General features: G+C 45.3%; 1 protein-coding gene and 4 non-coding genes across 9 annotated transcripts; all 5 read left to right on the top strand.

Moving 5' to 3' along the window:
* Window positions 1-48: 48 nt before the first annotated feature.
* Window positions 49-23,714, top strand: TRNAU1AP (tRNA selenocysteine 1 associated protein 1). 5 transcript variants are annotated; one of them, XM_052810975.1, is made up of 16 exons: window positions 49-247; window positions 3,355-3,452; window positions 4,254-4,353; window positions 7,130-7,182; window positions 7,785-7,916; window positions 11,073-11,192; window positions 12,660-12,822; window positions 13,404-13,437; window positions 14,724-14,890; window positions 15,154-16,992; window positions 17,744-17,957; window positions 20,191-20,363; window positions 21,573-21,644; window positions 22,350-22,408; window positions 22,787-22,901; window positions 23,357-23,714. In XM_052810975.1, the coding sequence occupies exons 1-9, from the start codon at window positions 221-223 to the stop codon at window positions 14,729-14,731; spliced, it is 735 nt and encodes a 244-aa protein (XP_052666935.1). In that variant the 5' UTR covers window positions 49-220; the 3' UTR covers window positions 14,732-14,890; window positions 15,154-16,992; window positions 17,744-17,957; window positions 20,191-20,363; window positions 21,573-21,644; window positions 22,350-22,408; window positions 22,787-22,901; window positions 23,357-23,714. The 5 variants fall into 5 exon arrangements, with proteins under 5 accessions (XP_052666935.1, XP_052666934.1, XP_052666931.1 ...); XM_052810974.1 differs by lacking the exon at window positions 14,724-14,890 and adding an exon at window positions 3,166-3,242 and having other exon boundaries at window positions 50-247; XM_052810971.1 differs by lacking the exon at window positions 14,724-14,890 and having other exon boundaries at window positions 50-247.
* On the top strand, window positions 21,204-21,348 carry LOC128153176 (small nucleolar RNA SNORA16B/SNORA16A family). The gene has a single exon (XR_008238871.1). It is a non-coding gene; the product is annotated as a small nucleolar RNA SNORA16B/SNORA16A family (small nucleolar RNA).
* LOC128153160 (small nucleolar RNA SNORA44) lies at window positions 22,092-22,222 on the top strand. Its single transcript, XR_008238856.1, has one exon. It is a non-coding gene; the product is annotated as a small nucleolar RNA SNORA44 (small nucleolar RNA).
* LOC128153162 (small nucleolar RNA SNORA61) lies at window positions 22,447-22,564 on the top strand. The gene has a single exon (XR_008238858.1). It is a non-coding gene; the product is annotated as a small nucleolar RNA SNORA61 (small nucleolar RNA).
* LOC128153171 (small nucleolar RNA SNORD99) lies at window positions 23,151-23,221 on the top strand. The gene has a single exon (XR_008238867.1). It is a non-coding gene; the product is annotated as a small nucleolar RNA SNORD99 (small nucleolar RNA).
* Window positions 23,715-23,915: the final 201 nt, after the last annotated feature.

The following is a 23,915-nucleotide window of genomic DNA, read 5'->3' as shown; positions in this document are numbered from 1 at the left end:
GGGCGCTGCCGCGGGCCGGGGCGCCCGTGGCGGCGGGGGCGCCGCTCTCTCCGCCCGCCGGGCGCCGCGGAGGAGGCGGCGGGGCAGCGCGGCGGCGGAGCGGGCCGCGGGCTCGGCGTGAGGCGGCGCCGGCGGCGGCGGGGCCGAGCCGAGCCGAGCCGAGCCGGGTAGGCGAAAGTCGCGGCCCCGCTGAACCCGCCCCGGGGCCTGCGGGAGCAGCATGGCCGCCAGCCTGTGGATGGGGGACGTGAGTGTCCGGCCGGGACCCGCGCGGGGCTTTGTGAGGCGGGCAGCGGGGCGGCCTGGCCGGCGGGAGGCGGGAGGGCAGCGGCCGGGACGGCCGGCCCCGGGGCGACCGCGGGCTGGGGCGCACTGACCGACTGACACCCTCGCGCCGACTGACACCCTCACACTGACTGACTGACGGACTGACTCCCTCGCCCCGACTGACCGACTGACCCCCTCGCCCCGACTGACCGACTGACACCCTCGCCCCGACACCCTCAGGCGCTGACACAGCCTCACGGACCCTCACACACTCTGACACACGCATAAACTCCCGAACTGACTGACACTCTGACGCACACTCCCTCCTGTGCACGCTGGCAGGCTCGCGCAGGCTGACACACACACTCACACGGGCTGACACACAAACACACGCACAGAGATCCTAACCCCAGCCCGGCAGGCACCTTTCTGAGCTGTTACACGCTCGCAGACACGTTAGACACACACCCAGAGTGACCCTCGTTGCCTGCCCGCAGCCAGGGTCACAGGCACACTCATGGCACTTACACCAGTGTCCCGTGCTGCCTGCGCTCACGCTGGTGGGCAGGCACGCTTGTGGGCACTGACATGTTCTCACACTTTCGTGCTCATGCTCCATTAGGCACTTACACGCTCACTCACATACTCACAAGCCTGTATGCTTGCATGCTTCTAGGTTTTATATGCTGGCTTATATACTCATGTGCTTGTAGGCACTTACGCGCTTGTGGTCATACGCTCTAAGGCACTTACGCTCACACGCTCGCACTCATGCTTGTGCTGCTAGGCCCATTTGCTTGTGCTCACACTTGTAGGCACTTGTGCTTACTTGCACTCGCATGCTTGTATGCACCTATCCAAGAGTATCCCTCACTCCCTGCCCCACACACATGCACACCTGTGGGTGTACTCGCATGCTTATAAGAATTTGCACTCCCCTACATGCACGCACACTCGTAAGCACTTGCACACCCCAGTATTTCACTCATTCCTGCCTGCATGTGCACCTGGCAGCACACTCGCAGATGCTTCTTCACCCCAGGGTGTCTCTTGCTGCCTGCTCACATGCACGCCGTGGGCACACTCACACAGCAATACACACCCCACAGTGTTCCTTGTTGTCTGCCCTTCACACACACTGCGTACACACTCATACTCGTGCACCCTCACCACTTGCCACTGTACACACACACACGCTTTCATACACGCTCATGTATGTGTACTCACACCCAGTGTATTGTAGTGCTTTGCTACCCACACATGCCTGTATGTATGTGCTCACGTTGTATTGTAGTCTGCACTCACTGTCTGCCACTTTTACACAGTCACATAGGCAATCCCACCACTGTATTGTAGTGTCCTTGCTGCCTGCCACATGCTTGCATACACCTGTATATATGTACAGATACGCATATGCAGTTATACCAGCGTATCACAATTTCCATCTTGCTTGTTACTTGCACGCACATTTTTCTCCAGCCCCTTTTTTACAGACTCACACCAGCATATTGCATAGTCCTGCTTGCACACACACATGCACCCTGTGCTATTCCTCGGTCTGTCTCATCTGTGTGTGTACATACAACCCAGCACATCACTGAGGATCCCACTGGATGCTCCTCTCTTAAACACACACTCACGCACACCAAGTTTGCTGTTGCATTGTGCGCATACGCTGACACATCAGGGATTCTTCCACTGCCTGCCACTCATGCAAGCAGACTCCGTGGAGTCTGCTGTCTCTTTCTTTTACCCACGTAAAGGTTTATCTACCACCTCTCCACCATAAGGCCATGTTCTTTTTCAGTCACCTTTCTCACAAGCAGGCCGTGGCTCTTTGAAACACATACGTAAATATACAGCCTTTATGAGTCCGGCTTTCCTGTACACACGCACCAGAGGATCACCCTCTGTGTGGCATGTCTGTACAGAGTAGTGCTACCTTCTGCTTCTGGCACATGTAACAGAGTCCTTTCTGCTCCACACTCACACTTCTGCAGGGCATCTGCCACCTTTTGTACATGTGAGTGCAATATGGTCACCCACTACCAGATACTGCACAAGTCTGCACATTCTGTCACACACACAAGTGACGGAGCCACCTGGTACCTGACAGACATACGAACACACTCAAGGGCTGTCAGTTACCACAAGGCCATCTGTCTTACTCACACAGGTACATATACTTATATATATGGAGCTCTATATATTTCTGACACACCCTGGCCCCGTGTTACCTGTCACATGTAGTGCTCCCTATCAGTATGTGTATTGCACAAAACTTTAATTTCAGTTAGTTCCCTCCTCCACTTTCTACTACACGGAGAGGCATCCTTTTCGCTCAGTCCATCATATATTTAGTCCAAATTGCAGTGCCATTTCATACTTTTCAGTCACTTACACCATACAGACACCTGCCTTCCAGCGTGTTCACTCACACAGCAGCACTGCCCTGCACTTCACGCACACTCTGACATGCACAGTGCCACCCTCTCACCTACGACATAAACACGGTCAGTGCACCCACGTGCAGTACAAAGTGCAGACCTACTGCGGGACGCGATTAGAGGTCTCCCCTCCAAGTGCTGCCCTGCATATCTCCACAGTTATGCAAGGTAGACATGGCTCTGCAGACCCCTACCCCAGCTTGATGGGGGCTGTGTTACCTGACGCATGCCGCCCGTTTGTCATAGCATCCCGGGCTGTGCAGCGCCTGGGTACTGATAGCGCTGGCCCAACCTCTGTTTGCATACAGAGAAGAGCCTGCCATCTCCTTATCCCCTGCTCCGTGTAGTGAACGCTCAGTTTGTTGCTGTATGTTTCTGAGTGGCTTTTGTCCTTCTGTGAAAGCTCCCTGTTCTCTGAAATTCATGCTGTCTCTTGGGTTCCACTTTGCAGACTGTTGAGCCTGGTTCATGCATGCCTGCTGGTTTTGAGTGGCATCGACCCTCTTAAATGAGTCTTCTTTTTGAAGTGTAAGGGTAAAATACTTCTCAATAATGTTTTAACTGCTTAGGGTGACATTGACACATATATTCTCCTTTTTGTAGATGCCCTGGTCTAACTCTTTTTTTTTTGCTTTTATAGCTGGAGCCATACATGGATGAAAACTTTGTTTCAAGAGCCTTTGCCACCATGGGAGAGCTTGTACTGAGTGTAAAAATCATTCGAAACAGGTTGACAGGGTAACTGTTTATGCTTGTTCTCAGTTTGTTCTACCAGTGCATTTGGATTGAACCGTTTGCCTTCTGTATGGCATCGCTGTAGTCCTGTCCAGATAAGAGTGATTTTCCCTTTGAGCTTTTCACCATTGCTGCCAACAATATGGGTATATTGATGATAGCAATGGAGAGGACAATTGCTGGCTCTTCGACCTCACCATCAACAAACCTCATGTTTGGCCCTCATCCTGCAGTACTTCAGCAGTCATTCAGAGCAGCATATGTATGCCATACAGTCCCTCTGGGAACTACAGCTCCCGGGCTGAAGGCTTCAGTAACTAGTCTGTGTTAATCGTTGCACTAGTGCAGCTACGTGATGCTGGCAGAGGTGGGAAGTCTGACTTAGAAAGAGCAATATGAGAACCTTTGGAGTTCATTTGGAATAAAATGAGTGACTGTAAAAAGAATAAAGTAGTTTCATATTCTTGTAAATGTTGTAATTTCAGTTTTCAATTGTTTAAACTTGGGTGGGAAAATTTATAGTCAATGAAAGTAGGAAGTAAACTAATTGTGAGCAAAACTATTTTCTATGTGCTTATGTTGACATGGCTTACTGGTAAGTAGGGGCTATCGCTTTCCTTGAGATGCAAGATTACTTTGCTAGCTTCTTTTTGGTAGCTAATGTTTATACTCTGAAAAAGAAATTGTTTTAAGTATTGCAACTATAGCAAATTTCCTACCAGTTATCTAAAAATATAATATTCCTCCTCAAATGTGTTTTTGAACTGAAGTCTTTCTCTCTCCTTTCCTATGTCATATGTTCAGAATTCCAGCAGGCTATTGCTTTGTAGAATTTGCAGATCTAGCTACTGCAGAGAAATGTTTACACAAAATCAATGGAAAACCGCTTCCTGGTGCTACACCGGTAAGTAAATGAAAGCAGCCAGCTGAGAACCAAAACTGGGAAGGAATAGATAGTGTAGAATCTGTATTTTGAGTGATTACAGGCAAATTCCATAGTTGGCAAACTGGGATTCTTCTTTTCTTTAAAATAATGAACATAAAACTATTAGTGTTCTCGCTCATAAACTTCTTGAAAAAACCCACTGATTTCTATGTGAATGTCTGGATAAAATCCAGGTATAGAAATGTTGTGATGTGTTTTTTCATTTCTGACCCTGTCTACTATTACCAAAGTTGGACTAATGAGAAACCAGAGAAGAACAAGGAAAAAATAGATTGAGTATACCTACTTCAGTCCTTCTGTCTCTCTCCGTTTGTAGTTCCATATTAATTTGTTACAGTGTGTATGTTGATATATATGTACAAGATGAACTTGCAAGTTCACACTGAGTTTTGAGTAACTTTGATTTGCCAGAGGAACATAATTTTTAAGCCTTCCATTGTTCTTGGCCCTTAGCAAACAAAAGTTATTCAAACCTATTTACAGTGGAGAAAGAGCTAGACCATTGTATAATTGCAATACATAACAAATATCTCGGATACATAAAAGCTAGGTAGTTAGGAAGAAGAGGAGAAATAGTCATAGAGGCTAATTTTAGGATGTTGACTCGAATGTTTAGTAGATTAAAATGGGATGGCTGACACAGCTGTCTGTTGTACCCACAGAAGTTGGCTGCAGTAGCTAGGATGACTGGTTCATAAAGCAGCTCTAGAATCACCTCAATTATGGTGTGATGTAGTAAGGTAAATTGTGCCTATTTCAGTGTAGTTAATACCCTGAGTAGGAAACCTGGAAGTTCAGGTTGAACTATTTGGTCAGCCTTCCTGAGAGGATGGTGTCCCCCATTAAAAGGGGTAGATGAGAGGCCTGGAGGTATCTGTTTCACCTGTCCTGTTTAATATGCAAATCAGAGCCCATGAGTAAGGGAAGCTAATCTTCCTAGGTGCCTTCTGTAGTCACTAGAGAGAGAAAGAGAGCAGCTCTTGCAAGGAGTAATATAATAATTGAAGTTTGATTTCGGGAATACCTGTCTTTATCCACAGTTTAATTTGAAATGTGGTGTTGTGTAGAGGGATGATTTACATAACACATGGAGAGAATTACAGATGTCAGACACGAGATCCGATGTAGGCAGCCTAAATCAGTGCACTCAGCAGGCAGCTGTCCAGCTCGTCTCTTGCATTTAGATACTTTCTCTCTTGTTTACACAAAACTGAGTGTGGCTCACTTTTATTTATTTTTAAATACTGAATCAGCCAAAGGAATAACAGAGAGCCACAGTGCTGTTGCTGTCTCTGTTTTACAGAATTAGTGTCCCCAGTTCCCATTTGAATGGAAGTACTCTCGGTCTTTCATTGATTTTAAACCCAAAATATTTCTATGAAGAGTGAGATCCAAAAAAAAGGTGAAGGTGCTTCAAAGTGCAATCTAAATTTTGTACTAGCTTGTAAATGGTCCACAGAAAGAGTTGTGTACCACTGTGCACCAGTGAATGCAAGCATGCAAGGAACATGATTATAGCCTAGAGTTAAGTCTTTGCTCTATTTCCCAAGAATTATTTACGCTATCTTTGAGGGAAGAAAATACATCATACAAGGTACAGGAGCACACTAGGCTCTCCACTATACTAAACAAATGTCCTGATCTCTAGGTTATGGATTCACGGTAGGCTTGCTTTCTTTGGCCAAATTCCCCTTGAATGCTTGCTATGCCACTGTGTAGTGCAGATGGATATCTGCTTTGGAAGCCTGTTGGGAGATAGAAAAATGGTTTTGAAGCCCCTCAAGCTGATGAGGGCATCCAGCTTGGGTCTTACACTCTCTGGGTGAGTTCAGACACCAGTGTTCTTGTAAAGGAGTGCAACCCTGTGCTTCTTCCTGTCAGACATGTTTCAGAAGAAAATAGCAGTTACCATTGCACTTTGTAGTGAACCTGCTTGGGTTATTGTGTGCTAAGCACCATATAAGAATGCCCATGGGATTGAGACCCTTGGGATTTTGAGGCAGGAGATCAGCTGCTCCTTAGATCTTGGGCTAGACTTAAATGTGAGTTGGGTACAAGTTGCTGAACCCTACCGGATAGGGGTGGGGAGTTCCAGATGTGCCAGTTGGCACAAATCTAGGCTCCTGGGAAACTTGTTTAAAAAATAAAATCAGGTGCAGTTTAGGGAGACCTTTAGTGTCCAATGACAGGTAATTCTTAAAAAAACCCTTAATTTTGGATCTTACTAAATGAGCACATCATCTTGAGCGAAGTATTTAGCCATACTTCCAGGCTTGGGGGTTGATTCCATTTTCCTGTATGGCTGATTCTGGTCTGCCAGTATTCATATAAATCGCAAATGTCCGGTGGTCTGTGCTGTCACTTCATTTTAAGACCTTGAAATTAGAAGTCATTTAATATTTGTCGTTGCTACCTCTGCTTTCCTGTCTTCCTTAAAGATAGAAAAATTTGGTGCTATGTAAGGTTCACCTGTCTCTTGCTAGCTTTATAAACTGTTGAAATAAAGTTAGGCCAAACCTCTTGGTGCAGGTTCTTTGCTGCTTTTCATTAGTATAGCTGTACTGATGTCAAATAAAAATGTTGTCCTTGATACCTTAACTGGCTGGCCTGATGACATTGAACATCTGTCAGCATTAAGAAAGTTGTGTCAAATCAGCTTATTGTATTTTTTCCTAATCGTTTGGATTCACATGAGAACATTTGAATGTATGGATTCATTTTTGCCTTCTTTCAGGCAAAGCGATTTAAATTGAATTATGCAACATATGGAAAACAGCCCGATAACAGGTAAATGCTCAATATTTAAATATTAGTTTTGCCTGCTTAATGTCTCTTTATCAATTGCCTTGCAAGGAGTATTCAAAATATGTAAACCCACAAGTTCGTCATTGCCAGTCTTTAGCAGAGGGAGGGTGACTTAGACTGCCTGTCAGTTTTATGCTTTGCCTTTTGTGTGGCACAGCATATTTGTCATGAGTGTCTTTTTAAGGTATTTAAACTTTGTAGCATCAAAGTATCTTAATTCTTATATTATAATTTAAGATCAATGATTGGAAATAGCAAATCTATAATTGAGACATTAATGTTTTCTTGCCATGTTACAAATCCCGAGATATCCTGTGAGAAATAAGCAATGAAATTATCTTGAAATAAAAACCAGTATTGAGTAGATTGGTTGTGCTGCTTGAATTAACTTGAAAAAGCAGCGTCAATAAAAATTTTAGTCACCTAAGCAACTTAACTGGCGACACTTTAAAGTATCCGTTAAATGGTCTTTTAATATCGCTTTTCTCTGAAGTCAAATGTTTAGGCTAAATGTTAGCTGTCACTCAGCATGCCTCTTTTTTTTTTATGATTGTGCTTAAGAAGTTTTCTTTTGATTTCTTTAGTCCAGAATATTCACTTTTTGTGGGAGACCTGACTCCTGATGTGGATGATGGCATGTTATATGAATTTTTTGTTAAAGTTTATCCATCGTGTAGAGGTGGAAAAGTTGTTTTGGACCAGGCAGGAGTATCCAAGTAAGTCATCTTTTATTCATTCTTTTCTTTCACTTCACATGCAGCAACAGGAAAGATATAATGCAGCAAGGGAAAAGGAATAGTTCTATCAGCTTAGATTTTAGTAACCTTAAAATACAATGTTCTTGGACATTCAGTCTACAGCATGCTTGGGTTTTGGTAGTCACCACAGTGTATTGTCACTCCTCTGTCAGTGTGATGCCCTTTGTGTATTGGCAGTATGTTATTGCACTTCTGAAAATGCTGAAAAATGTCTAAGTAATCTTGAAACATTGTCTTCCTGAACTCTCAAGATGGAATTGTGCTTTTACAGTCTTTAGGCTATTGAGTGTATATTCCTGTGAAAGCTTTACAGGTTTGTGTTTCAAACAGGGTAGGGCAAACAAAGCTATGATTCATTGTCAGGTACTTAGTAGCCGCCTTGTTCATCCTTACTGGAAATGTCTTGCCAGAAACAGATGTCAAAAAGTCAGATTTCTTAATGTTATTAAAACTTCTTCTAAACAGCAGAAAATGAAACTGTATTTTCCTAGAAGAGGGACCAGTTGGTGAGCACCCTTGTTTTCAAAACAGAACATGGCTTCAATGAAACACAATATTCTGATGTAATACCTATGAGAATGTTGTGATACAACTTAGAATATGGCTGTAGATCTCCCCTCTTTCTCACAGAAGGTTTCTCAGTCTTAGATGTGTTGGTTTGAAGGAACCTCTGTTGGTCTCTGGTCCAGCTTCCCACTCTGAGCAGGACTGCTGCCAATGCTAGATCAGGTCAGCCATGAATTGTGTAGCCTGGACAACGTCCCAGGATGGAGATAATACAACCTGTCTGGGCAGCCTGTTCCAGAGCTGTACTACCTCCCTAATAATGAAGTTCTTCTTCATGTGCAACCTGAACCTCTTGCAGAGCTGCTCACTCACTCTCTGGCTGTTAAGCACTCATGCTGTTACTGCCACCTCACCTGAGACCAATATTGCTGGGGTGGGCTCCAGGTGCCTCCTCCTCCTCAGAGGTGTAAACCTAGCAGTTCTTCTTTTGCTGCACCTGCTTCAATCTTTGCCTGCAAAATAGGTGTTGGGTGATGCACGTTGGGCCATTAGTTGGGCTTTGGGAACTGTTTGTAAGTGCAGACCTTAGGGAAGGAGAATCTGTGGTAGCTTGGGAAGGGAGGAAGGAGCAGGGACTTAAAGACCTATTGCTGGGAAGAGCACAGCTATCTCCCCTAGCAGTGCCAGGGTGTTGCTGCCAGGGGCTTTGTTGTGACTTGTGCAGTTACTCAAAGCTGAGGCAACTGCAAGTGTTAGTGTGATGCGAGAGAGGAACTTGGGGCTTGCAGATATGCCTAGTGAAGCGCTGGCCCTTCCAGCCAGGGCTGGTAGATCAGGAAGGCCTCCTCCCAGCACCTCTTGTCCAGGCAAGAGAGGAGCTTGCAGCCTGATGCCATAGTGCTGTGCCTGCTTCTTTGCTTTTTGCTGAGGGTGCAGGCTGGGGGCTTCTCCTAACTGCAGGGACAAGACAGAATGTCTGCCAGGGAGGTCCTGGCCACAAAGAAATGATTTCTTAGTGGATTTTCTTCTGTACTAAAATCTGGTTTAGCCATTGGTGCGAAAAAACTAAGTGTCTGGAAAAGTTGGAAGAATCACTGGCTTCCTTGCTGCACTACATCCAAGTCTTTATCTGTCCATCTCTATTTTGGAACGGCCAATATTCCCCGTTTCACTTAGCCATTCCTGGTCCCATCCGAAATGCTGCAGGAGCCTTTGTAGCAGCTTAGAAACTTACACGCTTCGGTGTGCGAACACCTAAAACTGACTTAAACTGACTTAAAAGTTGACTTGCACTGGTTTAATTTGCCACAGTCCTTTCACAGAGGGCAAGTTAAACAGAATGTGTACTGATGTAGAGTTTTGCTCTTGCTTAATTATCCAGTTTGTATATAAATAAGCCTGAGCTTAGGTTTGGTCTCCTGTATGTGAGGAGTACACATACGTACATGCATATATGTATAAAGATACATATTTGGACTTGTGTGTATAGCTTGCTATGCAAGATACCGCATTTTATAGGGCACGAACTGCTCTGTAATAGCTTCCAGTGTGGACCTACTATGAATACTAGGGGATGCTGCTTTCAAAATAGCATGTTACTTGGTGTTTAAGAGTTTCCACAGAATAGATATGCTGTAAATTTACACCCTTGCTTACAGCTCATTCTTTTCCCCAGGTAGACAAGCCCTTTCCCTCCCAAACTCCTTCCTTCACCTAGATGGATACCTCTTTCCCTCCCACACCTAAGTCTTTGATCTTTCTGCTGCGTGAGGCGGCCCATCCCATCTTGGGATCCTGGCACTGCCGTCTTGGATGCTGTTGCATTGCTTCTGACTCACTACAGCATCAGAATCCCACGCAAAGGACCTTTGGGGTTGGAGGGGAGTTAATATTTTCTGTCTGGCTGACATGTAGTACTGCTAGCACTGCAGTGAAGGATTGCTACAGAGTCGAGGGGTTGCTGGCTATGTGCTATCCTTGTTCAAGTTGTGCTATCAGAGCAAGTTTTAGCAACTTGATGTTAAGAGCTCGTTTTCAGGTCCACTGTTGAGAATGCTGATAGGGCCATGCCATTGTTAGGAATGACAGAAAGCCTATTTGAATATTTTCCTATTGAAAAAAGGACTTGATTGGAAAGTGTATCTCAGTTGATCCTACAGAAGAGCAATGTTTTCCTTCACAGTGGGGCAGTTTTAGATATAAACAGTGCCTATGTCTTGTCAATCCTGTGCTGACTTGCAACTGTTTAGATTATCTGTATCCTCCCAGTATAGATTTGAGGCTTTGCTACTGTCTGTTCCTGCATTTCAACATGTCTTCTGTCAGCTCACTTCCAATTCCCCAGAATCCACTGGCACAAGAATTACTTTACTTTAGTCCAGCCCTTGAAAGTACTGCTGAAGCTTGGACGTACAGTTTCAAGCATTTTGCAAAAGCAACTGGCAGGCGGAATCATTTAATCTCTACTAAAAGCAGGGACAGCCCTAGCCAAAGTGTTTCATTTGCTCTGTTTTTTAAAACCAATTTTGACTTTACTGTAAATATTTTTTTAAAAGTGGCACAGCTTTTTTGGTTTTGTTTTATATGAGTTATTCTGTATCTCTGTAGAGGTTACGGGTTCGTGAAATTCACGGATGAACTGGAACAGAAAAGAGCGCTGACAGAGTGTCAAGGAGCTGTGGGGTTGGGCTCTAAACCTGTACGCTTGAGTGTGGCTATACCAAAAGCGTGAGTATAAGAGCAGCCAGACGTTTGTATAACGTTTGTATAAGAGGACCTTGATGTGAAATCACGTGTATTTTTAAATGTCTTTTAGTGGTTTGGATACATTTCCTGGATGTTTCCATCACAAAGTGAAGGAATACCCACAAATATAGTAAAGTAGCTAGAGTATCAGAATGCACAGGAATTCAAAAAAATTGTAACATTAGATCAAGACTAAGCATTTTGCACTGTTTTTAATTGTATACATTATTAAATACACACACATGTACACACACTGTATTTAAATATGATTATTTTTAAAGTATATGTTCCTTTGCATTAAATTGAAATAGTCTAAATCTGCTTATTGATTTCTGGATAGCAAAGCTCAATTACCTTGCTAATTCTATTATAATGTCTACTAAATATAAGTCTTTTGGGGCAGGGATTAACTTTTTTTTCTGTGTTTGTTCAGAACCTGATACAATGAGATCCTGGTCTGACTTGGGGCTCGTAGCACTAGGGTAATACGAATAATAGTAATTGCTCCCTATTTGAATAATATTTAGATTTTCAGCGACCTCAGAAGTCTTGGGGGGATAAGGAAGAGAAAAGCAGAAAAAGGGGGTGTATCGTGGTGAGAAGATTGATGTTTCCCTCTTCCTACTTCTCACTAATTTCATCATTAGACATAGCTTTATGTGTGACATATTTTCATTTTCAAACGATATTTGTCATCTCATTATTTCAAATCTTGATAACCAGGTGGGATTCCTAGTTCCTTGGGAATGCTGCCACTTTATGGCAAGGAATGGGAATTTTAGTCAGCTCACAGGCTATTTAAGTTTATTTTTTTAATTACTTGTAGTCCTTTTTACTTCATGAGCTCTTCCAACTATGTGCATTGAAGACCACCCAGTTCAGTGAGAATGGGGACAAGTTGTTGCTTAGGCTTCTGTTCAGTAGTAGCAGAAGGGAGAGGTTTTTGTCCATTCTTACTAAAGAAAACCCCAGTTCCTTTGCAAGGCTCTAAATCTTTAACTCTTCATGTAAAGCAAGACTCAGTACCTTGTCTCAGGAAGCTGCAGAGTACTTAACTTCATCCTATTTATCAGAAGGAAAAAGGGACCCAAGAATCTGGATCATGGTTCAGGATTATTCTAAACTGAGGCTCATAGTCCTGAACTCTTCCCTTCCCAAAGCCAGGAAGTGATACTATATTAACTCATAAAGGATGAAAGCAATGTTTATTAATGAAGATGAATATGAATACAGGAAAGGGCGTTAAATGTAAACCACTTCTTTCTTTCTGCAAATGTATGCAAATGATAACTACTGCTGCAGTAAATAGTGAATATATTTTAAAGACTGAAATTTGCATGTTAGACTAAGCCTTGTCTATGTACCATATTGTATCTTAAGCTATTTCACTGCTTTTTTTCATAATTGTTCTGCATTATTTGCAACTTATTCCTGCTTTATTTTTTTAAGTAATCGTGTGAAACCAATGGAGTACAATCAGATGTACAACTATAATTATAACCAATATTACCAACAATATCACAACTACTATGCCCAGTGGGGCTATGACCAGAACACAGGCAGTTACAGCTACAGCTATCCCCAGTATGGATACACGCAGAGCACAATGCAGGTAGGACAGCGCGATGTACTCGCTCTTCAGTGGTCTGTCAGCCCAGAAACATGACATAGCTTATAAAATGGTGATGGGCACATTTTCTCTTCAAGCTCTGGGGTCTTAATGTAGCTTTTTGATGAGGAAGCAAAACTGTTCAGCAGACCCTGGTGTGTACTGTTGCTTTATGTGGGGCATATTGCTGGGACTGGAGGGGTAAAAAGGTCTGGAGGACACAAAGCAACTCTTAATGCAGTTGTCAAGGTAGAAGGGTTCTCTTGATATGGGCAGTTGGACAGGCAGTGCTAAGACTGCCTTCTGGGATTCTTCATAACCCTCGTTTTAGAGGGTAGAACAGATCAGGACAGCCACCCAGCTTCACCACAGGAATTTCAAGGACTGCTGCCTCTGTTAGAAGTTTAGTGTGGGATCTCCCCCATGGAGTCTGTTGGGAGTGGAACATGGGGCTTATGTGTGAAGAATTCTGTTGTAATCAGTCAGCTATAAAAGTTGGTATATGACAGTAGTAATGAACAGGTGATGTTCGTAAAAGAGAAGATAAGTATCTGCTGTCCTAAGGGGTTTATTTTTCCTTGCAGACATATGAAGAAGTTGGTGAGGATGCATTGGAAGGTACGTTTCTCGATTCTGTATTGGAAGTTGTCTGTTTGTTCTGCACTGATTAGAGATAGTCTTTCTCAAATTGGCCCTTAATTTCAATGTATAATGTACCTTTATCTTTGAGTAAATCTGAGGTCTCAGAAAATTTTGGAGTCACTATCACCTAGTGCAATTGCATCCTTATTTTACAGTTGCTCTTCCTAGTCTGAACCTTGTCAGGACTGAAACTAATTGACTTCACTAGCATTGAGATTTTAATCTTCTATAGTACTCAAGCTTTTATCCTTTTTTTAGTATTTTTCTGGTGTGCTACTCTGTTTTTCTGCAAGATCTTGGAATGTAGAGCCCAGGATACTTCACTGTGCTTTTAATTAAAAAAGAAATAGTTGACACACTGATAAAATATTTGCTTTAGCAGTCATTGCTTGAAATGGGCCACTAAACTATATTGGGATTTTAGATATACATACAAGCAGTTTTCATTTGTTGATGCAAGAAAAAATCATTTCATACTAGCAGTTCCAAATTTCTGTCTTGAGTGGAATATGCACTATGTAGTGTATCTTATTCTTCTGTTTAAAAAACTTTAAAAATCACATGCTAACAGTAAAAAGCAGCTGGATCCTTTACAGGATCCATAGGTATCAGTAATGATGTCAATGAGAAAGCCCTTAATGGCTTTTAAAAGCATTACAGGAGAGCTTTCCTTTCTCTGAAACTAACACACAAGTACTATAGTTAGAACATCTCTGGGGTGTCTTTTTCTCATTGATTAAATTAATATGTTAAAATTGAAAATATGAAATAATGTATTGCCAGTGTATCATTCCTTTTTCTTAATTCTGTTCTCCTGTGATGTGTTACAACATGACATAGCTAAAACCAAACATGTTTACAAGCATTTTATTCCTGATGTGTTTTGTAGTTTTTCCATTCAGTCAGCTAGTTGCTTTGCACTCTGATAGTCGCTTAATAACCTATGTGATTGTGCTACTCTGATAACCTGAGCTTCCGATTGTGGGTGTTGTTAGGTGAGCTTTACATCCTACGAGTGGTTTGGAATATGATGAGTCAATTATTGCAAAATGTTAAGTGTGCATTGGTAGCAGCAGAATTGTACTCGCTGGGTTGCTCTCCAGCTCCAAAATGCTTTACAAACATTTCTTCCAACTGTAAAATAAGGGACATATTCATACGTAATTCACTGGGTGTCTCTGGCACTTCTTTGGTTACTAACTGTGAAATGCTTTGAGATGTTCGAGGCTTTGGCAGACAAGCTCTGGTGACTCTTGTTGCAGCAGCGTAAGACGCTACCGTCCCCAGCCATCCACTCTGACCCTGTAGTGGAGGGAGCAGAACGGAACGTGTGCCTGCGCCTCCGCTCCTCCACTTTGCAGTCCGGTGCCTTAGTGCCAACCCACCTTCTTTGGCAGTTTAAGTGGCTACACTGGGCTGCGAGGTGCAGGTATGCGTTCTCTCTGTTGACTCTGCTATGGGGGCAATCACCACTGGAAAGAGGGACATATTTGGATGTAGTTACTTCTTAGCCCATTGCAGAAAGATTTATTAGGGCTAATCTAGTCAGGTTCATGATTGGGCAAGTGCTGGGAATGTTTTGTGACTCCCCCCACATTTGTTTTAGTAAAACTAACATGTTTACGGGGTGTGGGTTTTTTCCTAACACGTTTGGCATGTGACCTATTTGTCTGTCTGTCTTTCCCCCTTTAGATCCGGCGCCTCAGTTAGACGTCCATGAAGCAAATAAACAGTTTATGGAACAGAGTGAAGAGCTTTACGATGCCTTGATGGACTGTCATTGGCAGCCTTTGGACACTGTCTCGTCAGAGATTCCAGCCGTGTTATAGCCTCGTTGCTGAGGCACTGTGTCTGTGTGACAAGCCCGCCAGTGCGCTCCAGACTGTTATGCTGCACCTGGATCCTGCAGTAGTGAGGGGTGGCCCTTTCTCCACCCAGGTCTGTTACTCAAAGTACAGGAGGACTGTGGCCTTTCCTGTACAGAATGAGTATCGTAGGAGCATCATGGTAACTTTTATTCATGGTGAAAGTTAGAACTGCAACAGTTTTATTCCTTTTGTCTTGAAATGAACTCTTAATACTTATTGGGAATTGTAATTTATAAACTTTCAACGAGATGGCACAGGGGAAAGACTCTACTCCAACGTACAATAAAAATGTTGGTCTTTTAAGTAAAATTACCCTTTGCATTTTGGTTCCTGCCCATCTTTCTGTTTTGCTGCCCATTTAACTGTCTTCAGTCATTTGATCCAACTCTCATGAATGTGTTATTTTAAAAAATCATTGTTGGATACCACTAAAATGGCTCAAAAGCTTTCTAGTGACTGGGTAAGGTTGCTGTAACTTGAGCACAGGAAAGAACCATGTAGATGAAAGCTTACGTTCTGTTTAACCTAAGCTGCGATCTTGAGCTAGCAAGTTTATAGCTCGGTGTTCTTAAGCAACTACCTGAAGAGCATTTTGGAGAGTAAAGACAGAAAGGAACGTTAGAAAACCACTACAGACCGATGCCTTCTACCTGGTGATCTCTTGCACGTTTGGCTTGCTTCTCCACCTGTGTATGAGGAAATAAATCACCATCAGTCAAGCAGTTTAAAACACTTTTACCAGCAACCTTGTTTAAACGTTATTTTGTGTATCATGCCTTTTTTTCATTGTGGATACATCTTGATGGTTTCATTAAGATGTTAAGATTTCATAGCGTCTTCCACTGTCCTGTCAGAGTGCATATGGTGAAACTGAAGATCTTGCAGCAAAAACGGGTCAGAGCAATCTAATCGATATATTGTGCAACAAATTGTTGCTAACCTGGAAAGCAGTTTTCTACTGGACGTTGTATAAGCTGGATGGACAAGCAATATATTTAAGCTAATATTATGTTGCATTAGAAGTGAAAGCGAAAATAATAGCACTTATGTACATGTTATAAGCCCTTTCCAGGCTTTTGTGCCTTAAACTCTTTGAGAAATAGGAACAGATAAACTACCTGTAATAAATGTCTATCCAAGGAATAGTTTGGTAACTGAAATTGCTACTGCAAAGCATTTAGTTGCCTCCATGCCCATGTTGATGCAGAGATTTGCCACAAAATTTAAATACTTTCATAAAGCCTACTTCTACTACACCTTTGTTTGTGTCCATAATTATGATATAATCGTCAGTCTGTGGTCTTTTTATCAACTGCAATGGTAAACGCACTGTGAATATGTGGGGAATGGTGACATATACTGGAGTTAGCATATTTCTGAACAAGTAGAACTGGAGGACTACTGGACCCCTGCGTTCTCATCTGCTGTGAATTTTTTCCTCCTGCTGTGCATCTGACTCTGCTGTGGGCTGTTAACAGTGTCCTAAGCTTCAGTTACTCTGAATTTAAGGAAATGAATGTTCCCTGCGTGTGATGGTAGTGCTTCAGAGGCAACAGAGAAGTGGAAGAGAGCAGAGTGCTTTTTTTCTTCTGATGTAGCTGGTCAGCTCAGATGATGCTCCTCTTCTTGAAAAGTGCCTGTTCAATAGAGTGGCATTTCAGAGGTGATGTAAAGAAGGGGTGTTCTTTAATGTTCTGCTGTTAAACGCTTTGTAGATTGTTCTGTTACTGTGCTGCAACAGTGCTACCCTGTATGCCCTTCATTCTCCTCTTTTGGGCCTATCTTTCCGTATCCCCCCAAATTTTAGCTTTTATAATGCAGCCCTCCTAATTTGCTATGGGAGGTGACCTAAAGCCACACTTACTTTATCCATATAAATTTATGCTGCTATTCTAAGGCTGGCCTGCACTGCTGTCCTATGTAATATTTCCTAATACATGGATAAGCCATGTCCATCTAAGTCTGTCTGTAAAGGACAGTGGAGCAGGTTATCACAGAGCACCACCCCGCACAGACAGTAACGCTGTGGCAAAATCATTTTGCTCTCTGCAAAATGTTTTTGTGGTGGAAAGAAAGTTGGTAATGACTAGTCCAATCCATCATAATCGCCTAGTTTCTAGGAGAGCTATGTGTATACAGACCCTTGGGCCCTTATGTGGAGAACAATTTGGGAGTACAGAGGCCAGCAAAGATTACCTGCTGCAGCCTGCTTACTGGTGCTGCAGAGCTTAAAATAGCTCACACATTTCCTTTTAGGAGAGAGCTTGACGTGAGGCTTTGGGCCACGTTCCCTTGATGCGTGAGCCAGCCTTTTGGGGTTGTTTGTGAGAATCTCAGCTGATGTTCTGTTGAGCTGTTAATCTCTCTGCACTTTTTTCTGTGTATCACTTACTCATCTTAATGTTCATTTTCAGCTCCCAGCCATTATTGCAGCATCTGAAGCACAGAGGAGACTTTCATGTGGAGCTACAAAACAGCCAGTCACCTGGATTTTGTAGGGTTTGTGTTTTGGAATCCAAGTTAAACAGAGTGTGGGATTTTGTTTCTCATGGACAGCTACAGGAAGAGCCCTGATTAATTACCATTTAGCATAACACAAGATGAAAGACAAGGACTCCGTGTAGTAAGGTAAATTCTGCTTTTATCTTTATGTGCTAAAGGCAAGAAATCCAAGGCAGATGATATCACAGCTCACTGGGATTATGTAATCCTTGAAAATTGCATCAAAATCTGAGACTGAGATTATGAAGTATTCTGCCTTTCAGCGTGCAACATTTACTAGTAATTACAAAAACAACTCAAACGTTCTTACTATGTTACTCGATGAAGATGTGATGATCCAATTTAGATTAAATTGCAGGGACTCTCAGATTACCGTTTGAGTTACATAGACTGAAAAATGTTTAGCCAACTGCAGAGCTGGAAAGACGTGGGTGTTCTCCTGTTGGGCATGAAGTGGTGATTTCCAAAGCATAAGCTGCAAGGCTGCGGGGTGGCGTGTTGCCATTAACATGTGTTTAATTAAAAGCTTGACAGTAAGCATTGGGGGTGGCCTGTGAGAAATTCTGACGGGCTTCCAATGGGATGAAGAGTTTGAAACCATTTCTTTTGCAAATGTGGGTCTGTACCAGCGCAGGCCCCTGTATGGGCTGAGGGGTCTGATGGGGGCTGGCGATGATGTTTTCTGGGTGTGCCTGACTAGAGAAAATTCCTGTTACTTGGACTGGTTTCAGGAGACGGGTTCATATCCTGCACACCAAGAAGTACCGAACACCCTTAGGTATTTCTGTGAATCCCTTTTGAGGAACAAAGATGTTTGACTCTGATCTTTGCATACTCAGTTTCTCATTACTGGCTTGCTAATCCCCAGCTTCTGCTAAACAAGATCTGAGAGGAATTTTTACCTTCCAGCCTTGCCATCTCCCGGTGCATCTTGTAAAGCATACTGGATACACCAGTTTCTGGATTTAACTTGGGATTTGCTTAGACATGAAATTAATTCAATGGCAGGATAGGGTATGAATTTTAAATGCAACAGCCACATTTAGAAACTGATAGATGGAGCTAGTTCAGAAAATGTCACTCTGACAAAGCTTGCTTTACCTTTTTGCTTGGTTAGAGCATTTCTTCAGAAAATATCTCCTTTTTTTTTCAAGTTACTATGCTTTTCTTCCTTAGCAGTTATTCTCAGTCAAAAATCCCTTTTGTTTTTTTCCAAGTTACTATGCTTTTCTTCCTTAGCAGTTATTCCCAGTCAAAATGGTTTTACCAAGTGCGGTCAGTTTTGTAAGAAGGGTTTTGGGGTACTGCTTGGTACACACTCCTTTTTTCTCAGGTATCATGCTGCTTCTGCTGTAAAATTTCCAGGGTGAAAGCAACAGTAGATAACGCAGTTAGGGCGATATAGATTGAGAGCTTTACGTGGCCAGGACTTGTCTTGTCCCCTCAACACATAGGATCCCCGAGGAGCCACAGGCACAGCAACCCACCTGGACCACTAATTCTTACTTGCTTTTCCTTACTGTCAGTTTATCGCAGAGCACTTCCCTGCAGGTTGTCTGCTCCCACCTGTCTGGTGATGGGAATTGCAGCCTCTTCCAGTATTTTCTCCTCATCTTGCGCTATGGAAGAGACTGATGTGAGGCCATACCAGGAGGTTTCATCAGGGCTTTGCTGACCTTGTGGTCCAGCATCGCAGAGATGCAGTGGGATTTTCTCTGCTTCTCTTTGGATCTCCGTCCATCTTCTCATGATGGGCTGAGGTCTACTGAGCATCCACTGGTTTTCGGTATTGCTCTTTGGGGATTCTCCCCGTTGAGCATTTGGAAGATTCTCTTCCCAAACACTTGATGTTTACCAAGGTTTGAGTTTTGGGGGTGGGTTTTGTTTTTTGGTTTTGTTTTTGTTTTTTTTTGCTACAGTGAGCTTCCAGTTTCTGTCCTGCCCTAGGATTTGACAGGGAGATTTCTAGGTTCATCTTGCATGAGTCGCTGTGCCAAGGAAAATCCAGGCTGTCCAGGGAATGCCTTGTGACTTGGCAGAGCAGCTGCAAGATCTGTAGAGGACAGGACCAGCTGCTTTGACCTGTCCTGGGCCTGACCTCACCTGTCCCTGCTGACTTTGACAAGGGCTGTTTTTAGAAGAATTTGGTCACGCAGGGTTTGGGGCTCACTTCCAGACTTGCGTCTGCTTTAAATGGGTGCTGGGCTTATTTTGTTGGTAATGTGGCACGTCTGTGGTGGGGTTACCAGCTTGAAAGGGCGATTCCTGAGCACTGTGAATTTTTTCATTTGTGAATTTTGCTCAGAACAGATTAAAAACTAACTGTTCTTCTCCCTCACCCTTTTTGCACTTTCTCCAGGGCTCAGGGGCAGGAAGCAGTCTCGGGCTTTTCAACCTGATTTCTCACGGTGGCTGTGGCTTCAGCATCAGTACCTGCAGAAATTTCAGCACTCCCTTCCAACCAGTTGGCAAGTGCTCTCATTTTAAATCCTTTCCACCAATTATGGATCGTAAGCCAGGAACCTGACAGAGGTATTGTTTTGGCAGATAGATTTTTGTTTCCAAAAACTTTCCTTCCATTCCCTGAGGGTGGGGTGTTCCTCCCCGCCTTCCAAAAGGAAGGAAGGAGCAGGAAAAACGTGGCTGCTGCCTTCACCTTTTCGAAGAGCAAACCCTGACGCGCACCTCGCGGGGGGAGAGGAGAGAGAAATTGTCTTTGTGCCGGGTAGACTGGAGATTCATTTAGGTGGGGTGGGGGAGCGCAGCTCACCCCCCAGCGCAAGTGGGAGGGTTGCAAATCGTGGTCTTGCTGCATGGGGGTGGGATTTCCCCTGCCTTCCCTGCTGCTGGCAGAGGAGAGGGGTGCGTTTATCCTTTGGGGAGTGGGGTGCCATGGGGTGTCATGGCGGGGTGGGTGGGGGCCGTAGGCGGCGCGAACTACAACTCCCAGAAGGCTCTGCGGGAGGGGCCCGGCCGCAGCAGCCAATCAGCGCTCGAGCTGCCGTCCTATAAAAGCCCGCCGCCGGCTGACCTCCCCCTCTCACTGTGATGGCGGCTGCGGAGAGAGGTTCGAGGGCTGCGGAGGTGGGGGGACAATCCGCCGCCATCCGCACTCCCCCGGGGCTCTCCCGCCGCTCGGCCCCGCCACATCGGTGCCCCGCGGGCTCCGCGCCCCGGCGGCGGCGCTTCGGGGCGGGTGCGATGGGCTGTGAAGGGCAGCGCGGCCGCGGGAGGGCCTTGCTCCCTCCCAGGCCGGGCCCGGCGTGAGGGGAAGATGCCGGCGCCGCCGTGGGTGAGTGACCTCCGCAGCGGGCTGAATTAAAAAACCACCCCGGGAGAGGCGGCTGCTGGGCGGAGGAGCCCTGCGGGCCTGCCCGGCCCTATCGAAGCTGCGTCTGTCTCGGTGGTGTGGCAGATGCAGTCAAAAAGGAGCCGAGAGCGAAGGGTTTTTCCTCGACGGTCGCCGCTCAGTTTGAGTCTCCGTAACTGTCCGGCAACATTTCAGGAAAATACATGGCCCAGGGCGGGGGGGTCTGGGCGTTGCTGGGCCCTGGCTGTGGGTGGAGGTGGTGCCTGGGGGTGCTGTCGCTGGAAGGAAGCAGCTACCCCAAATACCTGCTTCTGGGGTCCAAGTTGGTGCGCAAAGAGGTGGGAGGTGGTGGCTATCCCGCTTTTTGTGTTGTTTTGAGATCGTTTTTCTGTCATCTGCCTGAAGCTCAAGAGTGTATTCTTCCCCAGCAGCATCTTGGCATGGAAGGTGATGCCAGTGTGTGGGATGGCTGGTGACAGCCTCAGCTCGGCAGCGTTGGGCAGGTGAGACGTGTGATCCAGGCTCTGGAATCTCCCCTTGCGCTGGGAATTTGATTGCCTTCATAGCCTCCCTTGGCCGGAGCAGCGAGCAGCAGTATTTCCTGGCCCTCTGCTAGCAGATACTGCCAGCGCGGTGCTTGTTCCAGGTGCTGCGGATCCTCTGTAGGGCTCATGCTTGGGCTTAGGCCCTCCAGAGGAAGATTTCCCACTGGCGGGCCCGTTACAAGTATCGATCCAGTCATGAAGAACTGCAGACTCCCCTTATTTCCTGCTGTGTTGAGATCATGTATGGGTGGGATAAGGGGACTTTCTCTCCTCAGCATCACTGGGCCTTGTTAGTGGCAGAACTGGGAATCAAATCTGATCCAAACCCAGCAGATCACTCTGCTTTTGCTCCATCTGCCGCTCTGAAGCTGTAGCAGACTTTCCCAGGAAAGCTCAGTGGTGACTCTGCATGTTTATCCAAGAGCTGTGGCTCTGTGCAATAGCTACAGGTCTCCGACAACATGCGAGAGCAACGGGAAGGTCTTTGACTGCTGGGCCTCTTTTGCCTGTTGCTGTCACTCGCCCCTCCTATATATTTTCAGGAATTGGGGCGTTTCTTCTTGCAAGGCACTGGTGGTTTCTGGGTGGGGTGTGTCAACAACATGTAGTCATGCGCCTGCAGCCTGCTGCTGACGTTAAGGGGGGTGTTGCGATGTCTTCCAGGGTTGCTTGGTGTTTTGGAGCTCGCTCAGCCGATGGCCTGCCTGCTGGATAGAGCCGAGGTGAGGACGTAACGCCTTTGTCAGAGCTCTGTAGCCTGTCCCTCCAGATCCCTTTCCCATCAGATCTGAATACCGATCTTGTGGTCGAAAAAGGAGGAAAAACAAAATTCCAACTGGTCTCGGCCTCTTTGCTGGTGCAGCCCTGCTCTGAGAGGGGCCTGTTGGAAGACAGTCTGTGTTGGCCTTGCTCCTTCGGGAAGTCTGAGGTAGGAGTGAAACCCCCTGGTCAAGAGAATGAATGAATGTTGGGCGTAGAGAGCAGGGGTGCTGTGAAGCTTTGCAGGCTGGGGTTTGCTTGGGCTGGGTTTGATGCGTTGATTCCTAGTGTACAGCGACCCATCGACTTCAGATACTTACCTGTGGCTACCTTTTTTTCAGGAATTACTTGCTTAGTGGAAAAGGCCGAGCGCTTACGAGCCCCTGTCCCCGGTGGAGGGATTCAGTTTGCTTTTCTTAGGGCCCGAATTGTGGGGGAAGCTGTGACATGGAGCACGTGAGTGTCCTTTGTGGGCAATTGCCGGGTTTTTGGTGTTTCATGAGTGGGATCTCACCAGTCCTGGAGGACAAAGGACAGTTCAAGCTGACTGTGCCTGTGCTGGAAGTGGCCAGTCCCTAACCTGGGCTTTGCAGGTGGGAATGATCAACTTCATTAGTAAGGTTTTTAATTGGGCAGGCTATTATCTGTAGGGCAGAGTGTCTGTAGGGTGAGATCAGTCGCACCGCACTGGCCCTCTGAGCGCAGCCTGGTCCATGATGACTCCTTTCTTTGGAGACTGTTGGATGAATCCTGCGGATATGGGGCTGAGGCCAGGCATGAACTAGCCAAAATCGCCACCCAGTGCGGGGAGAGGGGACGGCCAGGAATTCCTTAACACAGGTGAAATCTGAAGCAATGCTGAGTCCAACCGGTCTTCATTCAGGCTGGGCTATTTTTTATCCCCTTTTCAGGTCTAAGTCGAGTGTGGAGCTGAGATGAGCCGGTCCCTGAGGCTTTCGGTGCTGCAGTGCAAGACTTTTTTCTTCTCCAGCCCTCTCCTTCTGGAAGCGGGAGCTCTGCGTAGCCAGATCCTGGCTCCTTCCAGAGCCATGAGCTCCCCCAGGTGGGAACAGCCACTTCTGTGCTCCGTTCCCCTGCGCCACAGGCAGAGGGAACTCATTTGGCTCCAGGTGCTGCTCAAGCTCCCGTTCAAACACTCTGCATGGAAGAAGGGTCCCTTTTGTGGAGTTTTCTCAGGAGAAGAGCTCAGGGCAGGGTCTGGATATAAAATATTTTGAGAGTGAATAAAGGCAATCACTTGAAATCCTTGCTGTGTCTCCTGTGCTCGTGTTTGGGGTGCGCTGGGCCAGGGCAATGCCTGACTGCCCTTACCTGGGGCCAGGGCTGGGGAGTGCTGCATCCTGCCCAAGCCCTGCTGGGGGTGAGACTTCACTCATGAAATCTGAGCAACTTCTTCCACTGGAGGTTACCGATCCTTTAAGGTGAGTTTCTGTGGCTGTACCGGTGGGC

This window comes from Harpia harpyja, chromosome 16, assembly GCF_026419915.1.
Source record: "Harpia harpyja isolate bHarHar1 chromosome 16, bHarHar1 primary haplotype, whole genome shotgun sequence".
Classification (NCBI taxonomy): Eukaryota; Metazoa; Chordata; class Aves; order Accipitriformes; family Accipitridae; genus Harpia; species Harpia harpyja.
This window is presented reverse-complemented; position numbering and strand designations above follow the sequence as displayed.